The sequence below is a fragment of the Phocoena sinus genome, chromosome 8, assembly GCF_008692025.1.
Source record: "Phocoena sinus isolate mPhoSin1 chromosome 8, mPhoSin1.pri, whole genome shotgun sequence".
Taxonomy (NCBI): domain Eukaryota; kingdom Metazoa; phylum Chordata; class Mammalia; order Artiodactyla; family Phocoenidae; genus Phocoena; species Phocoena sinus.
This window is the reverse complement of record NC_045770.1, coordinates 66,400,069-66,422,555: the sequence shown is the minus strand read 5'-3', so window position 1 is coordinate 66,422,555 and position 22,487 is coordinate 66,400,069. Positions and strand designations below refer to the sequence as shown.

Sequence of the window (22,487 nt, the reverse complement as noted above, 5' to 3'; positions counted from 1 at the left end):
ACCGAGGGACCCTCTCTTCACAGTCTGGCCCCAGGAGGCCTTTCTGGTCTCCCGCCATTCATCCATTCTGTTCTCTCTGGTTCTCACGCTCTCCCTGCTTCCCTCTCTCCACAGGTACCTTCATTCCCATTCCATGAGTAACGTACTCTTACCAGAATATTTTTCTCTGCCTTATGTTCCCTCTAGCTGTTCCTTCAGTAAAGCAAGGCAAACTCCTACTCGTCTGTCAAGCCCCAAATCATACCTCCTCTTGCAGGAAGCATTCCCAGACTACCCCAGTCGCTCTTCTGTACTCCTACAGAACAGTATATACAACTCTCTCATAGCACTTACGATATTAATGATAATAATGGCTAAACATTTACTGATCACTTATTATGTACTAGGCAGCATTCTAAACACTTTACAAAGATTACCTTATTTAATCCTCACAGTAACTCCATGAAGAAAGTACCATTATTATCCTCATTTTACAGAGATGTCTACTGAGGATCAGGGATTTCGGTAACTTGCCTAAGGCTGCAGAGCTATTAAGTGGCTGTCTTGTGCCTAGACAAGTGCCTGGCACATAGTAGCTGCTCAATAATCATTCACCTCATAAATGATTAACTGAATAAATACAGAAATGATGACACTTCTGTCCTCTCTATAGAAAGTTCAAGTGAGAACCACTTCTTATTAATCTTTCAAACCATTTCCTCTGTCAAATACCTACTAAGGTATTAGGGTATTTGAAATACCTAATGAATGAATGAACGAAACACTGTATGAGGAAACCAATAAACAGAATCCGAATCTTGGCAATGCTTCCCGCTAGCTTCAACCAAATAGCTTCCTGGGCCCCCTGGTTGTCATCTGTCAAATGCAAGATTGTACACAACATTCTTTCAAGTTTCTCCTAGCATTAAAGGTACATATAAAATAAATGAGCAGTCTCCATGACTTTGTGATGATGGTAATTCCCAGGCCAAATTATGTATTGCATTTTCTTCAGGGCTGTTTTCCCCAGGAACATTACACAATTGGATGTGGCATTTGATCCGGGTACTACTCTAATTCAGAGCCAATATCAGTCCTGAAAGAGTTTCTTTGGCTTGCTCGTTGGTTCAAGCAACGTTGGCTCAAGCAACGTTGGCTTGTTCCTTTCTTTTGCAAACAGATCACACCCAGGGAAAGAATTATTAAGTGCCTGGCAAAACCCTCATCCATAACAATCAATAATGAACACTGATCTCAAGTTAGATTATGCAGCTGGCACCTAGACCACTGCTTTAGGGACCTTGTAGGTCCTCCTCCCTGTCCCCTGGCACCTGTACCAGAGGTCATCTTCTCCAAATAGATCCCTGTCACCAATCTCCCGCTGCCATCACCACTAACACACACACACACACACACACACACACACACACACACACGGTCCTGCTGGCATGAGGGAGCAGACAGGGCTCATAGCGCCTGGAAGGGGCTGATTAATATTTGTGAATAGCTGAGGCCCAGATCCACTCCAGATGGTGCCGAGAGGCATCCACATCAGGGCGAAGGTGGGAGTTCTGGCTGCATTTCATTCATTCCCATTCTACCTGTGGCTAAGCAGGAGCTTGGCTACAGGTCTGGTACCTGACACGCCTGTGCTACACGGCTTAGCGTTAATGATGAACCACGTGCACAGTAATGCCCAGCACTTCTCGTTTGGCTAATGCTCGATGACGTAAACTAGTACACCAAAGGATAAACCTAAGTGAAGTGTGTAAGCAAGACAGTGTCTGTTCATGTCAGAAAAGAGGGAGGACCACGTTCTGTTTTGCTTGACTCACAACCAGGAGCGCCAGGCTCTTAGAGTGAGCACTACACAGCCACGTGACTCCAACATGGCGAGGCCTGTTCCATAACCAGAAAGCAAACAAGCAGCCACCTGTCAGGTAGAGGACACCTGCTGTTTGTCTATCTCCCACCTCCACATCCCTGGGGACCTGTTCCTCCCTCATGTCAATCACGTGATGTTTAAAAGGGCTGCCAAAGACAGTGGTCAGCTCCTCTGGCTTTGGCCACAATAACCGGCCCAGGGGTGAGCCAGTTGAAATCCTTCCCTGAGATTTTTTTCCATACCAAGCAGGAAGAGAAAGATTCTGGTCTTTTGGGTCACAGAGCTACAAAGATATGAACGAGAGGCTAGCATCATGAAGAAAATCTGTTCGCAGGAGGGAAGAATGAAGCCAAAACAGAGCAAAACATCTAAGAGAGATGGAAGGAGAGAGGATGGGAAAGACTGTGAGTGTCTGGACCTTCCTGTTTATACGAGTTAATCACTTCCCTCATTTCCCTGTTTTGTTTAGGTTAGTTTGAGTTTCTGAAACATGAGGATAAAGTAGCCTAACACAGTCACAACCATCCATAGAGTGCATTTTCAAATGTATCTTCTACACTTTAGGATCCAAGTAGTTTTTATGGGATGGGTTACCACATTTCAAATGTCTTTGTTCCTCCTCCTGAGAAAGGTGTATAAATTCCTGGGCAAGAACCACTCTTACCCAGCATCACTAACTAAAGACAGTCCTTTTCCTTTGTATCTTAGGCATCAACGATGACCTGCCAAACACAGGATGTAAGGACTCTTCCACTCCAAGCCATCATAGCTTATAAAATAGGGGCTGGCCAGACAGACCAGGCAACCGGCTAGTGATTTTTGAACGGACATCTTCATGGTGGTCAACTCTCCATTCCATCCCTCCGCTGGCCGACTCCCTCCGAAGGTCTGTCTTCAGATCACCAAGAGAGTCCCTCAGCAGCTAGAAACTGTTGGGTGTATGGGGCAATGCATTTTCTGATACAATAAGAGCTCTGAAAATCTTCCTTGAGAAAACATATTGCACCCCAGCCGCCTGACTTCTATGGGTCATTTTAAAAGAAAACCACCATATACAATTACTGAAAAGGGTGAAGCTTTGAAAGTTAAAAGCTTCCCCCTCCTGGAACTCTGAAGAGCTGCCCAGTGAACCATGAACCGTGAAGTTACAACAACTAGGAAAGGAGGTACTGGGCAGGGGTGGCACTTAGGATACTGGCCCCACCTCCCACCCCCCTTTATTCTTTAACATTTCCCTCTCCCCTGTGTAAGGCCGAAGCTTGGCAGGTTATAGGCAGGCCCCTCCTGGATGGCTAATATGCTCTGGGCTAAGGCGACTGGGCTGCTTCAGCCTGATGGAATGCCTGCCTGTGCTCCAAACGGTCTGTGCGTCCCAGGCTCAGAGGAGCCTGGCAGCTGTCTCCCCCGGGGCAAGGGAAAGCGGCGTATCCCACGGTGGACTCAACGGCTCCACATCACCAAAACAAAAACACAACAGTCCTGATCTCTATGGAGAGTTCAATCCTCTTGTCTAGGATTGGCACTGACTAGAATTCCAAGGGCTCTGGCTGAGCTACCTCCTGTGAGGTCTAAATACAGCTCGCTCGCTGCTTTTAACCTAAACATGCAGCCTGGAACAGTGCCCAGGGCTGACAGCCCCCAGGGAACTCTTGACTTCTGGCTGCCCATTTGGGGATGGGTGATGCAGAGCTATCAGAGATGTGATGCGCTGGGCAGTCCCACGTTCACCGATGTCGCCTACGGCCACTCAGTGGGGAAAGTGACCAGCTTGTGGAGGGTTAGCTGTGAGTGGGATCCTGAGCAGAGGAAGGGGATGGGGAGGTGGAGAATGTGGAGATGTGAAGAGGAAGAAAGAGAGAGGGAAGAAAAGACAGTAAAGACCAAAGACCTTTTTTTTTTTTTTTTTTGCGGTACGTGGCCCTCTCACTGTTGTGGCCTCTCCCGTTGCGGAGCACAGGCTCTGGACGCGCAGGCTGAGAGGCCATGACTCACGGGCCCAGCCGCTCCGCAGCATGTGGAATCTTCCCGGACCGGGCCACGAAGCCGCGTCCCCCGCATCGGCAGGCAGACGCTCAACCACTGCGCCACCAGGGAAGCCCCAAAGACCTATTTCTTACCCAACTAAAGTCAGGGAGCTTTCTAAAATGTTTGCTCCCAGGGCGACACAACTCTAATTATGCCTCTCTAGGGAATTTAGGGCCTAAGCCCTAGCATCAGAGAGATCGAGGTTGCCTTCTTATTTCGTAACTTTGGGCAAGGTAACTGCCTTCTCAGATTTCATCTCTCTTAAATGATCCAAAGGACTACTGTGCTGTTCAACAAGACCACGTACAGAATGCGCCTGGCCCAAAGAAGCTACCTGGTAAACAGTAGCTACTAGAAGAAGTAGTGGTAGTAGTAATAGTAGAAACAGGATAACATCAAGCATGCCTTCATCTTCTACGCCTTGGGAAGGACACAAGAAGAGCTGCTGAGGCCACCATGATAAGACAGGAGCCCCCAACTGGGATAAGCTGTTCATATACAGACAAAGGCAACCTTCAGCTGAGCCAAACAATGAAACACATCCACACCCACTAAGAACCTTACAATGGCAACAGTTTCCTAACCTCCCAACAAGCCAACCCACATGGCCCACAGGGTAAGAAGCATCCATGCTGGAGTTTCCCTTACCTTGGTGTTCATACAAGACTTCCCTCGCTTATACTCTTTGTGGGACCCACGCTTGTCCAGTTTGTACCACAGGGCCTTGGCCTTCCAGGTGGTCACCTTGGACTTGAGCTTGGAATAAAAGTTTCTGTGGTCCAGAGGGTCTAGATCCAGGTGCCGTGTGAGGATGTTGAAGGCCTGGAGGGTGCCTTTGCACGTGGAAGCCTGGACAAAGTTCTCAAAAACCTGCCCGGCCTGGGCCTGCTTCTCGTCCTCGTTTTCCCCCATGTTTCAGGAGCCACGTAGAGCAGTGGTGTGGAGAGGATGGAGGAGAACACCATGAAGTACCTAGAGAAACGTCACACCTGCAAAGGTAGGCAGAGGCAGAGGTGAGCTTCCTGGATGAGGGTAGAGTGGGGAGAAGGTGTGGAGAGGTAAAAATACAATTCCTTTAAGACACTAACATACTAAACATAACACTTAATACTAAACATACATAATGCATAGGAGAAGTATAATCATACCTTCTAACCTAGCAATGCTGCCTTGCTGGCAATCTCACTCCCCAACACTCCACTCCCCTGGCTGGCTGAAAAGAACTACACATTGCCAAAGATATATCCTGGCTGGTGTCAATATTACCTGGTCAATCTTGCTATGAGCAGTGGTTCTGGAAGTAGTAACTAGCAAAAGGAAAACAAACAAAACCCAGAAAAGCACACTAGATTTAGCACTGTTGGAAACCTATAATTCTTGGTGCCATAAATTGGTTGACTAATGTTAACGTAAACTAATCACATGACATGAGTGCACAGCCCCCAAAATGCAAAGCACATGCCTCATGACCACCATCCCACCTATCCTTAGACACCACACTTTTAAGTCTTCCTTCGTTAGTTACCAGAAGGCAGGCCTTTCCCTTCTACAGACAGCAAACGGCAACTTCTCAAAATTCCTCTCCATTCCTAGTATCTGCTAGAAGCACAGCATCCACCTCAGTCAGACATACAGAAAGAGAGAGAGACACGTGGGTCTCCTCCTGATGCACAAAAGGAGCCTGTGTAAGCCCAAGCTGGGAGCTATTTGGAACAAGTGCTTAGTCTGAAGGAAGGAAAAACGCGATGGAGGTTCATTCACATCACAAAAATAGCTTGCCTGGGTTTTGGCCATCGTCCTTTCTTCTCTGCACCACTCTAACCTCAGGCATTTTCTTAGGAAAGTCATTTAAGTTTCAAAGGAACAAAATAAATTAGAGCTGATTTTCCAAAGCACTAGCTATTTTTCCAGAATCTAAAGCTAGTGCAAGAAGGTAAGTGTGAAGGAGCTGGGGCTGGCCCAGCTGCCAGGAGGGCTTGAGGGGGTCTGTAAACGCATACCAAGCTCCCCCAGACAGAGGCCTGGCAGGGGGAGGTCAGCAAACAAGAGACAAAGCCCTCGGGCTGGGCAGCTTCCCACTCTCCAGACCGAAATGCCACTGTGAGTGCATTTGGATTGCGGGCTGGCTTTATAAAACTGAAAGCAGAGAATGGTGTTTATCTTCCTTAATCTTTTACTCATTCATTCAGCAATAACTACTGGTGCCTTAGCAAGGGCCACGCATCACCCTAGATGTTGGGGATACAGAGACGGAGCCTAGTGAGGAAGGCAGGCCCGTAAATAGTTGATTACAAGACAGCCAGGCCAGCACTTGTAAAAAATGAACACAGCACACGGAAGCCCAAAGAAGGTGTTAAACAGAGCCTGGAGGAGTTCAAAGGAGCCACAAGAGGGAAATGCCAAAACGATACAATTTTAGGAACAAGGTGGTTTTCACTAGAAGACTGGGGAATGGACCATATGAAGGCATGAGTCTGGAAAAAGCCAGCACAGCTGCAGAATGACAGCAAGTTCAAGGTGCCGGGAGTTCAGGACTGGTGACCAGGTGTGGTGGGGTGTCTGGGGCAGACTGTAGGGGGGACCCGGCTTCTCCAGAGGGCCGTGGGGCTCAGGAGACAGAGCAGCGGGGTGAGACAAGTCTTTGGGAAGATGGCCGGGGTGGATTGGAGAAGGAGGCAGCTGAGGGGCTGCCCAGCACAATGAGGAAAGAAGCTTGGAGAGCAGGAGAAAGAAAAGCACACACATTCACATTATGTGGCCTGGCTGGACACCACCTGTGAGGGGCCGCCTGCTGGGGGCCGACAAGCTCTCCAGGCAGCCAGATACTGATGGGTGCAGTGGCACGGGCTTCAGCGTAGGACCCTTCCCTCCCATCTCTTCCCCCCAAAGCTTCCAACGGGCCTGGCACCAGGCTCGGCCGAAGGGAGAACAGTACATTCCCTGCTCCAGGCCCAGCCAAGCTCCACTCTGCAGACGGGACTCCATCCTCTAGTCCCCTCAACTCAACAAATTCAACCAACTTGGAAAGCTGGCACCAAAAGACATGGATTCCCTGTAGCGTAATCAGTCGGCTCCTTTAATGTCTGCAGTGCTCACGTTGGCATCACTCACATAAACTTTGCCTCTTGCACATGGGGAAAGTCTCAACTTTCCCCATGTGCAAGACTCACCACCCAGAGAGCATAAACAGAGAACAAGACTCGTTCGCTTTTCAGAGCATACTAACATCCTCTGTCTTTATCTATCTTTGGAACTACTTCTATGTCCGGGATTGAACAAGGGCTGCAGTAGCTGACTGACAACTGCAAAGCTACTTGAGTTCCACTGGAATCCTCCAGTCCTTCCTGACGATGGGCAGGTGGTGCAGAGAAAAACCACAGGCTTTGGGCCTCTTGAAACCTGGGTCCAAAGCTCAGCTTGGCCCCTCACTGCCCACCTGGCTTCACACAAGCCATGTAAGCTCTGAGCCTCAGCTGCTTCTTTTGTATGAGAGCTTGCAGAGTTGCTGTGGAGTGAGAGATTCCTGAGTGATGGCAGAGCCTGGCCCTAGGAGCACCAGCGTGATGTGATGTATGCTGAAGCCATCACCTGGGGCAGATTTGAAGCTGGGGAGGCACTAGTTTGAAAAAAGAGTTTTGTAAATCAATTCTCCAAGTCGCCAACTCCGCCTTGTCTAAAATGGTGAACTGTTTTGAGTTATCAAGCCAGACCCGACTCCCAGAGAATAATTTATAAACTGGAAGAACCTGACTCCTCCCAACCTCCCAGCCGCCTCCCCTCCTCCCACAAAAGAAAAATGAACAACTTAATTTTAGGGCCCCAAGGGAAAGAGACAAAGTGGTGCTGAGGGCCCTGGGTGGGTGTGAGAGCTCCAGGAACTAGCTCTTATCTGGAGTGAGATACGGGAAGGTGGAGGGAGATGGCTGGACAGAAGAAGATAAGCCCTGCCTGGGACTGTGCCCGCGCAGCCCGTGCCAGGCTCGGCCCTGCCTCCCTGCCGTCTAAAGGGTTTAGTCTCAACCTTTAAAACCGCTTTCCAATTGAAGTCAGAGACCTGAGAAATAACTCTGACACCCATGCGGAGTAGGTCTCCTCCCAGAAAAGCATCCAGATATTCGGAGTGTGGCAAACCTGGGTGTGAGTCTGGTCTCACGCACTCGCTAGCCGAGTGACCCTCGGCATTTTATCTAGTCTGTCTCAGCCTGTCTTCTCATCTGATCAGTGGGGATACCAATACGCGAGTCACAGGGGGGGTAAGGAATAAATTCAATCATGTGGGTAATGTATTTAGCATCTAGTGACTCCATGATGACCAGCACTCATGACTATTTGTCAGATGGCTCAAACGTCATCAGACCAAAAGGAAGAGAAGAAGGAACATAATTATGACCACTGGTACTAGCTTCCCAGGTCAAGCAATTATATATACTTTACAATTAGAGGCTGTGGGCTTTCTATACAGAAGATCTGGTTTCAAATCCACTTCCTAACTGTGTAGCCTTGGACAACTCCACTTCCGAGTTTTAAGTTCCTCATATGAAAAGTGGGGAACCTCATATGAGGAAATTTGGGTAATGAACTGAAAACGTCCATGGAACAAGGTAGTTCTGTGAGTGAACTAGAAAGCCTGATTTAGAAGGGTTCCCCTGAGTCTGAGTCCCAGCTTCCAGAAACTGGAGTGCAGTATTTTGCTGGATACCGCTCTCTTTCCCTAAAAGAAGGTGGTCAAGGATTAGTTAAATCAGAGGATCCTGGGTAATAGTTCTCGTTAGCCTTCCTTGTCAATCACCACCCAGCTGTTGCCTTTTTGGAGTTTGATATGAAATATAAATAAAACCAACTACTCAGAAATATGAAAGGTTTCTGCATTTTCCGGGAAGAAACAAGACGTGATGCTTTAGTTTCTAAGAATAGCCTTGAAGCAATTTGGTCTTTGCCAACTGGAGTCCCTTATTTGTGGTTCTGCCTATGTGACTTTGAGTCACAAAGCAATTCCCTTTCCCTGCCTCTGGCTGTTACAAATTAGAACCCAGGGCCTCAGATCCCAGCACTGGTAATGGGCTCTTAGCCCATGACAACTGGGAGACAAGTTCAAGGTTTATGCAGAGGTCCTGAGTAGCTCTCAAAACGAGAGATGAGCCTCCTTGGCCCAAGAGCTGCCAATGCACTCACATGTGGGACTCCCACCCTCTGCCTTTCCTGGGCCTCATCACCTGCCAAATGGCATCAAAGAGTGTGACCAGGCAGTGGATAAAATGGAGTTCTATAAAAACTTAAGGAGGGCTGGGAGGGACACTGGGCAGAACCTTCCCTCAAAGTAGCATGAGGTAAGCACAGCCCTCAACCCTCCTACCCTGAAGGCTCACAGACATGTTTCAAGGTAAATGCAATCTAAAATCCAAACCCTCTCCTCATTTCCACTGCCAAGCCCCCCATTCAAACTTACCATTTCCCAGGTTAACCTCCCCAAAGGGCCATGGGGCAGGGTCCAGTTTCCACAGCAGTGAAATGGGGGTCTTCACCCCTGTGCACCCGCGGGTGGTTGGAAAGACTAAAAGCCCCCGGTTCTGTGCCTCGCACTCGGAAGACCCTGGGTCATGGCTACTTGGATCTGACATCTGAGATGAGGCAGGAGGCAGCCAGGGCCAAGGCGGTGGGAAACGCCTCCCACGCTGCCTCTCTGCAGAGCCCAGCATGGGGAGAACACTTGGTTTACAGGTGATGTCTCCAGACATCACCCTCTCATCTGGCCCAGGGAGGCCTGGCTTTCCATCTACCAGGGCACGTGACACCAACTTGAACCTAAAGGGGCAAATCCCAGCATTGGGAAGGGACAGAAAGGGCCACTTTGAATCTCCTTCCAGCCAGGGGTCCCAGCCTCGCCTTGGTCAACTCCCCGAGTGGAGCACGCAGCACTTCCTGGGGCAGCCTGCCCCACCCTTGCCTCCTCTGGCTGGAAGAGCGCCTCAGTGAGATGATTCCTGTTAGCTGCTCTCCAGGGAGATCCATGCTGTCTCTCTAATGGCTCATTCCCGCTCCTGGTTTAGCCCTTGAGATCACCCACAGGAAGTCAAAGCCCCTTCCATGCAGGCTGAACTCACACATGCAGTCTACTTACACATGCCATCTGGTGCCCCAACTGGAAAGGCTAATGAAAACGCACCCAAGAGATGTACTGTGAAAGTCCACCCAAGTGCCCAGCCTGCAGCAGGGCCTGGACACTGCCCTCCGTCTACACTGGCCCAGGGTGGGGAGCTCGGGAAAGAGACTCCAGGGGCACTGCAGGCCCTGGCCTTCTGTGCTGCTCCCCCTGTGAGAGGCCAAGGCCATGTGGTCTTGCTCTTCCATCCCCAGCCCTCCCCTCACTCCTTTTCAATAGCGACTTGACTCCACTGCTCTGGCTTGAAATGACCTCACACATTCCCACCTCCTCACCTCAGTCCATTTCCTTGTGGAAACACTCACAGGAACAGATACCAGGATGACCTGAGATCGACCCCTCCACCCCAAACCCATGAGTCAGAGACCCATATGCTGACCAGTCACAGTGCCAGGAAGGAGGCCAACATCACCAGGGGCCCACGGCAGCCAGGCTCTTTCACATTATCCTATGGGGTCCTCACAAGAAGTCTACGGGGTAGGGTGCTTGTCTCTCTCTCTCTCTCTCTCTCTCTCTCTCTCTCTCTCTCTCTCTCTGTTTCTACTCTGTAAGAAGCAAGGACTTTGGGAGTAGGGGGTAATTTCAGAACTTGCTCATCTCACTTTCCTTAAGCAAGTATAAATTTGCCATGTGTGGCTGCTACGTGTGTGTGCGTGTGCTCACGTACATGTATGCATATATATGAGTATGTGTATAAATGTATGTCTATGTGTGTATATGTATTGCATATATGCATGCTTGTATGCATGTGTGTACACAAACACACACGTACAAATTTTTAAATTTTTCCACAATGATTTCTGGCCAGTGTCCCACATCTCTGCTTGTCCTGCTAAGCCTGTCTTTAAGAACCCTCTAGGAGAAGCAAAGCCTTTGAGGTGGGCAGAACTTGGGCCTGGGCATGAGGAGACCGAGCCTCATCTGAACAGCGACAACCACACCGCTCAGCTGCTCACGGGTGCCAGACCCTGTCCCAGGCCCTTTACATCCGTGATCTCATCCAACCATCCTTATCGGACTGAAGAGAAGGCAGATTCAGAGGGGCAAGCAACCCCCTCCATTTGCCAAGGTGCCGAGTGGACATGCTGTAAAATGAGCCCAGTTCCATCTCACTTCAAAATCCATGCTCTTCGTCACCGATTGATACGAGCCATGGAGACGGAAATAACATGACCTGCTTTTTCTGAAGCCGCCGTGTCAATTAAATGGGTTAAGTTCTGTAGTCCCTGAAGTTTTTTCAGGCTCCTAGAGCCTGCAAACGTCAACAACGGGGTGTGGCTTCATAAGTTACGGTGCAACCAAACAATAAAGGATTAGGCAGTCCTTTAAAATAATATTTATAAAGACATTTAATCCTTCTGGAAAGTGCTAATGCCCTAAATCAGGGTGGAAAGAGCAGGATACAAATTCAAGTACTCGATATGATTCCAACTCCTTAGAGTAATATCTAAAGGAGAAAGGAAACAAGCCAAAAGTGAACAGTGGTCGTGTGTGATGGTATTTCAGATGATTTATGTTTAGCTTTATACTTCTCTTTATTTCCAGATTTTCTACTGGAAGCACACACAGCTTTTATAACTCCCTCCTCTATACGTTCCAAGTCCTGGAGTCTTCTCTCCCTGACTAGACTATCTTGGTCTCATGTATCTTCTCTTCCTCAGGCCTGTACGGCTCCAGCCACCTGGAGCCATCCAGCAATGCCATTCTTCTCCAGAAAAGAAAGGGCCATCCTGTAAGAAGCCCTGACACTGCTAATCTAATGAACGGGCTTACATTCCAACAGGTGAGGGACGAGGTCCCCAAGACTGCATTCCTGCCACACCTCTGCTCACTAGACCACAGACTTGAAAGTGGGGAAGATAATACCTCTGACATGATCTCAGCTATGCCCACAGACCCCCTGCCAGTCAACCCCACAAGAAGGACACCTGCCTACCTGGTTATAGGCCAGGACCTGACAAAATAACATACATCTCAGCACACACTCCAAGCCCATCTCACCACTAAAAACTCAGCAGCCTCTTCTGCATATGCCCTAAATCACCTTCATGACCCATTGGCTGCCTGGGAGTACTGTGAACTCCAAATTCCAATTTCCAGGAGGCCACCCTATCTCAAAACTAATGGGAGAGATACCTAGAATAAGCAAATTCATAGAGACAGAAAGTAGAAATTCATAAAGACAGAAAGACAGGGGCTGGGGGAAGAGGGAAATGGGAGTTATTGTTTAATGGGTACAGATTTTCAATTTGGGATGATGAAAAAGTTCTGGAGATCAATGGTGGTGATGGTTGCACAACCATGTGAATATACTTAATGCCACTGAATTTGAACATTTAAAAACGGTCATAATAGTAAATTTTGTCGTGCATATTTTCCCACAATAAAAAAAATATAATAAAATGCATTAAAAAAACAAACCATCACCACCTTACAGTAGGAGCTGTCCAAGGCCAGAGGACAGAATTTGTGGCCTAATTAACAATGAAGCAAATTATCTAAAATACTTCTGAGTTAAAGTGTAATAAAATAAATAGTGAAAGAATCCTGCTGTTTATTTATTTGGCTCAATGGCATAATTCCTTGGTTTTTATTTTTGTTTTTGTTTTTTTGGTAAGTCATCTGGGCTCCTCTCAGTATTCCTTCCAAATCTCATTTGACTCCAGGAAGCCTTTGGAAGCTCAGCCCTGCCAAATTCCAATTTTTATCTCTTATTCTGCCTTCCCCAGGCCACCACCACCAATGCCGCCCCTCCCTCACTCAGCACCTGTAAAATCTGCTTCAACATCACAGGGAAGGTTGGGTAGGGGCTCCCTGCTCTTAGCTTTCAGCGCCTACCATCCCTTGCCTGGGGAGAACACTCCTGTGTTCTGACAGTCCCTAGACAGTGCAGCCAGCAGACTGCAGTTCCTTGAAAGCAGGGAGCATTCTTCCCTGCAGTGTACAGATTCCCTAAAAACTCCCCAAGGGCAGGTCCAGATCAGCCCAGATCTGTTGCACATGCCATCAGACTCCAACGAGGAGAAACAATGGCCGTGTCATTAGATAAGACTTCTGTCTCTCAAAATCAGAGCTTCGCATATTTTTCATTGACTAACATCAATTTCAGGGACACTGGGTATGAATCCTGTCCACGTTAGGAGAATCCTGCTGCGAGGCAAAGAAGCTGGCCCGTTTGAAAAAACAGTGAGTCTGACATATCATATACCATACTTACTGTTCTTTTTTTTTTTTTGCGGTACGCAGGCCTCTCACTGTTGTGGCCTCTCCCGCTGCGGAGCGCAGGCTCCAGACGCGCAGGCTCAGCGGCCATGGCCCACGGCCCAGCCGCTCCGCGGCATGTGGGATCTTCCCGGACCGGGGCATGAACCCGCGTCCCCTGCATCGGCAGGCGGACTCTCAACCACTGCGCCACCAGGGAAGCCCCATACTTACTGTTCTTAAGCACAGCACATGGATGTGAACAAATCCTTTTACCCCACTAACTCCTAGTCTTCCTTCAAAGCTCTTCTCCTCTAGACACTCTCCGCCTCCCTGTCGCCAACCCCTTTCCAAAATGCGTTGGATCTCTCCCACAGTATCTGTACTTACCTCGGTTACAGTAAGTCCTGTGCTGAAATTAATTTTTCACTTCCCTACTCCCAGTTCCTAGCACAAGGCCCTCTCTATACAGTATGTGCTAAATGAATGAATGAATGCTCAGACCTTGGGAACATAATAATCCTTGACCTTTAACGAGCATCTATGAAGTCTTGAGCAGCAAGGTAAAAAGCTTTCTATGTATTAAAGAAGTTAATCATTGTAACAAACCAAGGCATCCTTAGACACTGTTATCTAATGATAATGGTATCCCCACTTCTCAAAGAATTAGAAAAGTTGGCAACTTGGCAAGGGCACATGGCCAGAAGTAATGAACTTGTGACTTGACATCCTAGAGCCAGAGTTCAGAGCCCACATCTGTAACCACCAGCCCATACAGCTCCCACACAAAGTGGATGGAGGGATCCAAGTGCTGCCTCGTACACCACATCAGGGACGTGGTCTCTGCTCTAGACCCTTTGGTTCATGATACTCCCCCTCTTTCATCAAACTCCAAAATGCCAGGATCTGGCACAATGAGATCTCGATGCAATAGTGGATAACTGTGGTGAATATACCAATAAAAAGTCAGCTGAGGGGTGGGTGACTTTCTAGCCCGGGTGGGTATGGCAGAGGCAGGCCAGCTGATCACCAGACACATTGCTCCTTCCTCCTGGGCCCTTCCTTGCAGCTGTGTGAGCCCACGTGACCAGTTCCAGGTAATGGAATGTGAGCAGAAGTGACGCACGCAACTTCTAGGACCAACCCATGAGAACCTCCCGTGGCAATCCTCCAGGCTCTTTCCACTTGCGCCAGAGCATAGCAGCCACGGAAATCACATGTGCAAGACGGCAAAGCCATGAGAAGGAGGGAGCTGGGCTCCCTGATGCCCACTTGGAGGAAAGCAGTCTATGACCAGGAACATTTGCACTTCACATATGTGAGAAATAAACCTGAAGTATGTGAAGACACTGAGAACCAAGGGTTTATCTGTTAGGCAGGATATATCAATTAATCCAGTAGGTAAACCATAGCATGGTAGGAATGCCAGATTTGTCATTGGAGGTTAACCCCCAGAAATATGCCTGACCACCCCTCATTAAGGAACCTCCCCACACACATATACACCCTCTGGTGAATATACCTTATTATATACCCTATAATAAGACAAGAGAATGGGACAGATAGGCTAGTCGTTTCCTTGGTTTCAATAACCCCCTGAGCCCTCAGGAAGCCCCTGGAAGCCTATGTGGTGTGGTGGAAAGAACGTGGACTTCCGACTCCCCAGCATTCCCTTGAGCAAGTCACAAACAACACAGAGTCCCTGTGAAAATTACATGAAGGTGCCTCTCGTGGGGCGGGCTCAGGATGTGCTTTTCCAGCGTCCTTCCAGCCCACTGCCCTGGGGATAACACCCACCACCCGAGGTAGCCCAAGCCAAACCGCAGCAGAAATAGGGGCATTTTCACATAGGTGGTAAGGGTGATCATCTCCCCTTATCTACCTTAAGCTGAGATGGGACAGTTAAAGCATATTTTCCACCGAGTCTTTGCCCAGCACACCCTTAAAGTCACCCCCCAGGTGAGCCTTTGTGTCTGGATGGCTGAGCTCAGGCCTCAGGGACTGCAACCCTAGTGATCAGTCTGGAGGATAGAGAAGGATGCTGGGGAGGAGGCATAAAAGTCATGGAAAAGCGAACTTGAAAAGGATTTCTCAACAACGCCTGCTCGCTCTGCACACACCATACCCAGGAGCCCAGGACAACCACAGAGCAGTCCCTGCCCCAGAAGCTCACAGCCCAGCCGTGTCTTATGGAGTCTGTCCTCCAAAGGCTCCCCCATTTTGAAGAATTGTGCCAAGTAACTACATTTTTTCAAACCAAAAAAAAAAAAAGAACTCATTGCCTAACAAAAGTGTTTTTGTTCTTTTTTGGATGTGTGAATTTAACAATGTGAAATCAGTCTCAAAAATGTACACAAATTCAACCACAGTTAGATCTACATTTGCTCTTAATAATGGCACTCTCCCTCCTTCCCCTCCCAGTCTAGGTTCCCAGTAGGAAAGTCTAGCCTGGCAATGTCCACTTCCTCACTTCCACTCACCCTCTAATCTGCCACAGTCTCATTCCCCCTCCCACACATAGCTCACCTAGGCATCATGCCCAAGGCCACCACCAACTCTGTGGCTACAGCTAACTGTCACTTATTGGACCTTATCTTGCCCATGGTCTCTCCCATCTTCAGTCTGTGCAGACACATCTCTCTCTGAATGCCCCTGAAATTTCCCCAGATTCTGATCTGCACACTCCTCCCATTTTCAAGGACCTCAACACACCCACAGATCAACCAGTATCTACATCCCAATGACCCATCAAGCTATCCCTCTGTCGTGAACCTCCAGCTGCTTTCCAGACCTGTATTCAAATGCCAATTACACTCTTCCCCTGACTGTCTTGCAGAGACCTGACATGTGGTCAGTTTACCTTCCGCCTTCACCTCCCTGGCACCCCCAGCCTCAGTGAACAGCACCATCTGTACCCAGACTCTCAAGCCACACCCCTGGAGTCACCTCCTCTGCCCCCCTTCCCTCACCACAAGGAGCCAGCCAGTCACCGAGCACTGCCTCCGCAATAGCCCCAGTCACTGCCTCCTGTCCAGCCTCCCCTCTCATTTAACTCTCAAAACCTCCTCATAAATGCCCTTCCTGCTTGCTCCCTCCAGTCCACCAGCCTCTCTCTGGAGCTGCTGCCAGAGAGATCTTTCCACCAGAAATGCACACTTGGTCAGGTTCTGTTCCTGTTTCAAACCCTTCAGCAGCTCCCTGAGCATCTTCAGGGTGAGAGCCAAACATGTCAGCAGAGCAAGACAAAACCCACCTTCCTGCTTCACCCCTTGTCTGCTCTCCAGCCTGCCACCTCACCATTTCCCTGACCCCACTACCAGACCTACTGAGCCATCTGCATCTGTAGCTCCCTAACAAACTGAACTCTTCCAGGCCTCCCTCCCTGTGCCTTTGCTCACGCTGGTCCCTCCATCTAGAAGGCCCATCCAGACTCCGTTCACTTGGTAAAAACCCAGTCGGCTTTAGGGCTGAAACATCAAAGGGAGCAGAGTGTCAGGGGCCCCATTGTGGGCTCTGGAGTCAGGCAGACTTGTTACAAACCTGACCCACCACTTACTAGGTGTGTGAGCCTAGATGAGTCACCTAATTTCTTTGAACCTCAGTTTCCTCATCCATAAAATGGAGATAATAACAGTCCTGACCCCACTGGGTTACATGAGGATGAAACTCTGACGCCAGGCTAGGCAGTATCCTTGGCTGCAACTCTTCTTTGAAGTCTTACCTTGGTCTCCCCACACCCCCTTCTCCTACACTGTACTCCGTGGAGGTTCCAGTGATGGTTGCATACAGACTATCGCATGAACTACTTTTGGGTCTGCCTGCCTCACTGGACTGTGAGCTCTCTGATGCCAGATGTTGCATATCCAGGGCCCGGCACCTGTGCCTCTGGCAATGGCAGATGTTCAATAACCACTGCTTGTTGGTAAAATCCAATCAAGAGCAGCCACAAAATTTAGGCTGTGTGGTGGCGTGAACTGTGACTGCCCTTTCTCTCTGACCACCACCAGAATGACCCCGGGAGCCTCCTAACTCGTCTCCAGTTCGCGTCTTCCCCTTCCCGTCCTGTCTGCACCACCCCACACTGTTCATAAAGCCCTCAGGGCTCCCAAAGCCCCACTGTATAAGTCCCAACTCCCATGATGGGCTCGTCAGCCCCCTCCAGGCAGCCCCCATTTCCTTGCTAGGCTCAATTCCTAAAGGTCTTAGGGCTCCCCTGTGGCTGCATCAGACAGACTGGCCCATTTAATGCTCCACATCTGGTCTCTGCCTTCCTCCTCCCAGCCCTGCTCAAATCTTACCCATCCTCTGAAGCAAAGTCAGGCCCTGAAGTACTAATTGAAGACCTACTATGTGCTGACATCACAGTCTATTCAGGGAATCAATTTTAAATAATTATAGTTAAGAGCTGCAGTAGAGGTGGGTACCAAGACATGTGGACACAGAGATGGGAGATGGAGTGACCCACAGCCTGGAGAGAGGCTCAAAGAAGCAGCGCCAGAGCTGGATCTTAAGGGATGAGCCGGAGTTTTCAGGCACAAAAGCTTCCCCATCCCATACTGACCCTTCTTTCACATGCATTCTTCTTACTCTCAGAGTCTGTGCCAGAGGTCACCAAACCTGGTTCTACACCACACGATTCACTAGGAAGTGTCCAAAAATACAGCTTCCTGGGCCTACTCCCACACAGAATCTCTGCAGCCTGAGGTCCAAGGGGGAAACTGCTAGGCACTCTGGATACCAGGGGAACAAGCTCTGTCTTCCCAGCTTCTGAGAAATTACCATCTAGTAATTCCTAGAGACAGACAGTTATAACACACATGGGGTCATATGAGACACAGAACCGGCCATTTGGCACTTCATTTAGCCTTGAACCCAACACAGTTTTGTGCATTATGCTTGTCTGGACAATATAATGTATAAACTTCTTAAGGAAAAGGCCAGTGTCTTTTGTTTCTTTTACCTATTTCCCAGAATATTCAGCTCAGTTCTAAGTATGCAGTTGGCATTCAATCAATATTTAATCAAATAATTCAACTTTTTGTATCATGTCCCTTTGGACTAATTCACCCATTAACGAATTGTCTACTGATTTTTATCTTTGTAATTTTGGTGCCAGTGTGGTGTCGGCTCCTAGTAGGTAATCAGTACTTGTTTGTTGAATGAATGAACATTTACCGGTAAAAATTTATTTCAGGAGGAATGGAACAGCTCTCACTGTACCACCTTTAGAGTTCACTTAAAAGACTTAAAACATTTTTCATTTGAATTATAGGCCTTTAATTTCAGGATTAATTTCCTGATATGCAATTATACATGCTTTGTTGTTTGTATTATAATTAATGTTATTAGCAATGTAAATAATACCTCCCTGGATCTTGGAGGTCAGCTGGCCTCTGTGCAGGTGTGCCCGGGGCAGGGGAAGGGCAGATGCTTGCCTGTTTCATCCAGTGAGGTGTCCACCCAGCCGGCAGTTCAGCTGGGCACACCCATTACCCCAGTCTCCACACAACGGCCTATCAACTGCATTCAACCTTTCCGAGACGGTGTGTACACATGCACGGGCAGGTGAGCCCTGCCTGAGTCAGAAAAGCCTAATGGGCTGTTCGAAACCTACTGACATGTCAACACACTTGGGAAGCTGGGATCTGTGATTTAAATGTGAAAAGCCCTGTGCTGCAGAAAAGCAGTCTGACAAAACAAGGATACGCATCGGGAGGCTCCTGGGAGACACGTCCAAGCATGGGATGCTCAGCCAAGCGGGGACGGGCTGGGCAAGCTGGGGTAGCCAGCAGGATGGACTCTACCTTGCTTTCGCTGGGGCCCACATTCCCATGCTTTGTTGCTGTTACTGTTCTTTGTTTGTATGTTAGGCTTGTTTTAAGCCTTGAAAATATGACTCATAGTCTTGAGTGGGGGAATTTCTGGATGTGGATGAAAGTTCTTCTGGCCCTCCCTCCAGGCCCAAACCAGGAGATAGGAGAGTCTGTAATTCCTTTTGTGCCCAGGACCAGAGGGATCTTTCCTGGAGTGTGTGCTGGATCGTGGACAGCACTCGGGCAACTCAACTCAGCCTGAGAGATATTCAGTCCTTTTTGCTTCTGCTGGAAAATGGGAGGGTTTACTTGCTGGTAATGTATTTGTTCCTATATTCATCCCACAGATACCAATTACCTTGTCCCAGGCAATGTGCTAAGTGAACACAGCTTAATGGTTCTCAGATGCAGCCTCTGGGGGGTGAGCAGGCCAGAGACCGACAGGGCGAGACAGCCCTGAGCAATGCTCTCTTCCCTTCACCGGACCCGCCCAAGGGGCTCTGTGCCCACATCAAATGTGCCGTTACCAGGGGGCTGGTTCAGGTGTCTGAGCAGAAGGGAGAGAGGAAGACTGTTTGGGCCACATCCTTACTATGCAGAGGAACGGAAGTCTCCTATGAACTGTTTTCACAAAAGCTCTTTAAAACCATGCAACGTTTCAGACAGTAAATACAGAAAGGCCTCTCTGATTAGGGCAGAACCAGTCCCTAAAATACACTCAGCTGCTGACCCCACTTCTGAGATGATTAGCTTGACAGGTTGGTAACGGCCGTTACCAACATCAAAGGCTGACCTGGAGGGTGATGTGAGCCTGTGTGAGGGGGGCCGCAGAGCTGTGAGGGGAGGGACACCTGGCTCTCCAGGTGACACTCAAAGGCCACGTTCCTGTGAGCTTAGAGATGCTGAGACAAGCACTCTAGGACCAGCGACTGCCTTGGCCATTCCTCACTCGGTGGGTCAAAACGCCCCTCCCTGACCCACACCCCGACAGAGAGCAGCCCCAGGGAGGACCACAGAAGATGTGACTGAGCCAGTGAATTTGCTGTCAAGGTTCGGGAGACAGTCTCCTGCCATCCCGATGTAAGACATTTGGGTTGGCTGAATGAAGGCGCTGGACACTTCTCTAGGTGTTTGGGCTTATGTTCTGAAAAACACATTCACTAGAGCAGCCACCATCCCAGAAAGGATTTCCTCGTTCCTTGTAAAGAAACGAAACCCAGGGGGCCACAAAAGATGGACTGTGATACGAGACCAGGAAGACCTGGACTCCAGATCGCTCTCCGGGTTTTTGCTCCCCTCCCCTCCATGAAGGGTACGTCAGGCTCAAAGTTCTGCTTCCAGAATAGGTTTCCTGGGGCAGACCTCGGCAAGGAGTTCATTAGAGAGGAGAGAGGCACGAGTTCCTGAAAGGCTCTCTCTCTTCCCCAAGACCCTTCTCACTCTAAAGGGTTGGGATTTTTAAAAGATTCTGGCTCACCCTCAGGGCAAATGATCCACTTCCTAGATACTTTTGCCTTGTAAATATTGTCCTTTAAAACAGCAATATATTTTCGCTGATCTTTAAGTAGCCTTCTCACCCCACACCCCCAGCTGCTGCAGAATTATTGTGTGGCTTTGTCTGGAATGCAAAACAATCCCTGGAGAGACAGGCTGCACATGAACCCACAAGGGTGTCTGCTATCAGCTTATTTGGCAAGAGGAATCTGAGACATTTTAAATATGAACTGTCATTGTGGCCCATCCCACCCCAATGCCCTAGCGCCATCAATAAACACCTCCACTGGTTCGTGAGACACAAAATGTAGAAAATGGACACAAACTGTCTGAACACAAGTCCCACAAACATTTCTACAGGGAAAGGTACTTCAGACGCCTGGAGAATTCATATCTGGAGAATCTCTGCTGGTCTGATGTTTCTTTCAACGACTCTCACATAATTAGCAAGTGTTTTACAAAGCCCTTAACGGTCTGGTCCCAAACCCCTCCTCCCCCAGCTTATCTCCCAACTGAAAGTTCCACTCCTTCTACGTCAGCTGAGAAAATATGCCCATGACTCCTCACTTCCAAGTACCGAATCAAGCCTTCATACCGCCACATCTTTCACTTGGAAAACTCTCTGCCTCCTTCTCTGCCTGGCAATCTCCTACTTACCCCTCAATACCCAAGTCCCAGAGCACATGCTTGGTGCCAGTTTCCCTGTGTGTTGCTCTCTTCTCAGTGCTTTCAGAGCACTTGGTGTGTGACTCATTATGACACTGCTTAGAGCAGTGGCTGTGACTCTATACACATCTGTCCTGCCACCAGGTCAGGCCATGAACTCCTGGGAACAAAGGGACCAGGTCTTACTCACCTTTGCATCCCCACAACCAAGCCCAGAGCCCGGCACTCAGAAGTCCCATCATAAATGCTTGATGCCTCAGTCAATGCCCGGCCCACTTGGCCCAGCTCTCCCTTCTCCACGCAAAGAGAGGCCATGTGAAATGTGGAGCGAGGAAAGGCTTTAAGATCGGACACCCTGCATCTGAGCCCTGGCCCCTGTGGGACGTGGGCTAGTTATTTAACCTAGATCTGCCCATTTTCTCCTCGATATAACTAACAGCCATGCTCACCTCTCAGAGGGCCGCAGGGAGGAAAAACAAGGTAAAATATGTAAACCCAGCGCCTGCTCAATGGAAAGAGCTCACGATACATTTCCTTGAGCTCAGCAGGAAGTGCTGAGCCAAATGGAGCCCTCGAGAAAAAAATCAATGGCTTCTGTTCTGGTTTACGTGCCAGCAACACAGTGATGGGGCGGACAGCCTCTAACCCAAAGCGCCCCCTCTCAGAGCAAGGGATGGTGTAGGCTGCACTTGATTCATGCCCTCAGCTCCAGAGTCTCAGAAAGAGGCATGATTAGCAACAAAGCTGATTTCTGTCTGAATGATAAACCCACGGGAGTCCACTATTGCTGAGGCTGGGCCATCAGATCCTTCATTTCCTGTCTTGCATTAATCTTTCACCCCAAGCCACACCATAAAACAGAATACTGCTGACCCAACAGTGTTAAATCCCTGAGTACAAGTCAAACAGCCCACATGTGAGAGAAGGCTCAACCTCGTGGTGATGTCACACCCAGGTTTTATTAGGCCTCAATAAACAAGGAGGTTATTGTGGGCCCTGATAACACCTTGGACAATCAAGCCCAGGGTCAAGGAGAGGAGTGGAAAGGGCAGTGGCTGAACCCACGGAGAGGAGGCAATATGGCACTGGGGAAATAGCCACTTTGTATCAGGTTTGTGATTCCAAGGCTGGGAATCAGGAGACCTGGCTTGCATCTCGGGTTCCACCTCTAGCTTGCTTTATGGGTCTGGTTAAGTCACGTCTCTGGGCTTTGGTTTCTTTACCCATAAAACTGGAGAAATAAATCAGATGATCTGTAGGCTCT

At 48.9% G+C, this 22,487-nt stretch overlaps 1 protein-coding gene across 15 annotated transcripts in view; it reads right to left on the bottom strand.

Moving 5' to 3' along the window:
• LOC116758806 (F-actin-monooxygenase MICAL2) overlaps positions 1 to 22,487 on the bottom strand; it is a 222,787-nt gene that overhangs the window by 167,413 nt on the left and 32,887 nt on the right. For 14 of the 15 annotated variants that reach the window (XR_004351240.1, XR_004351238.1, XR_004351239.1 and 11 more), the window contains one exon: positions 4,538 to 4,878. Coding sequence is in view for 11 of the 15 variants with exons in the window: in XM_032642002.1 (XP_032497893.1) it covers positions 4,538 to 4,801 (264 nt within the window). In the remaining 4 variants the exon portion in view is untranslated. Of the gene's footprint in view, positions 1 to 4,537; positions 4,879 to 21,214; positions 21,701 to 22,487 lie in introns of those variants that run through there. The other variant, XM_032642015.1, reaches the window with a different exon arrangement.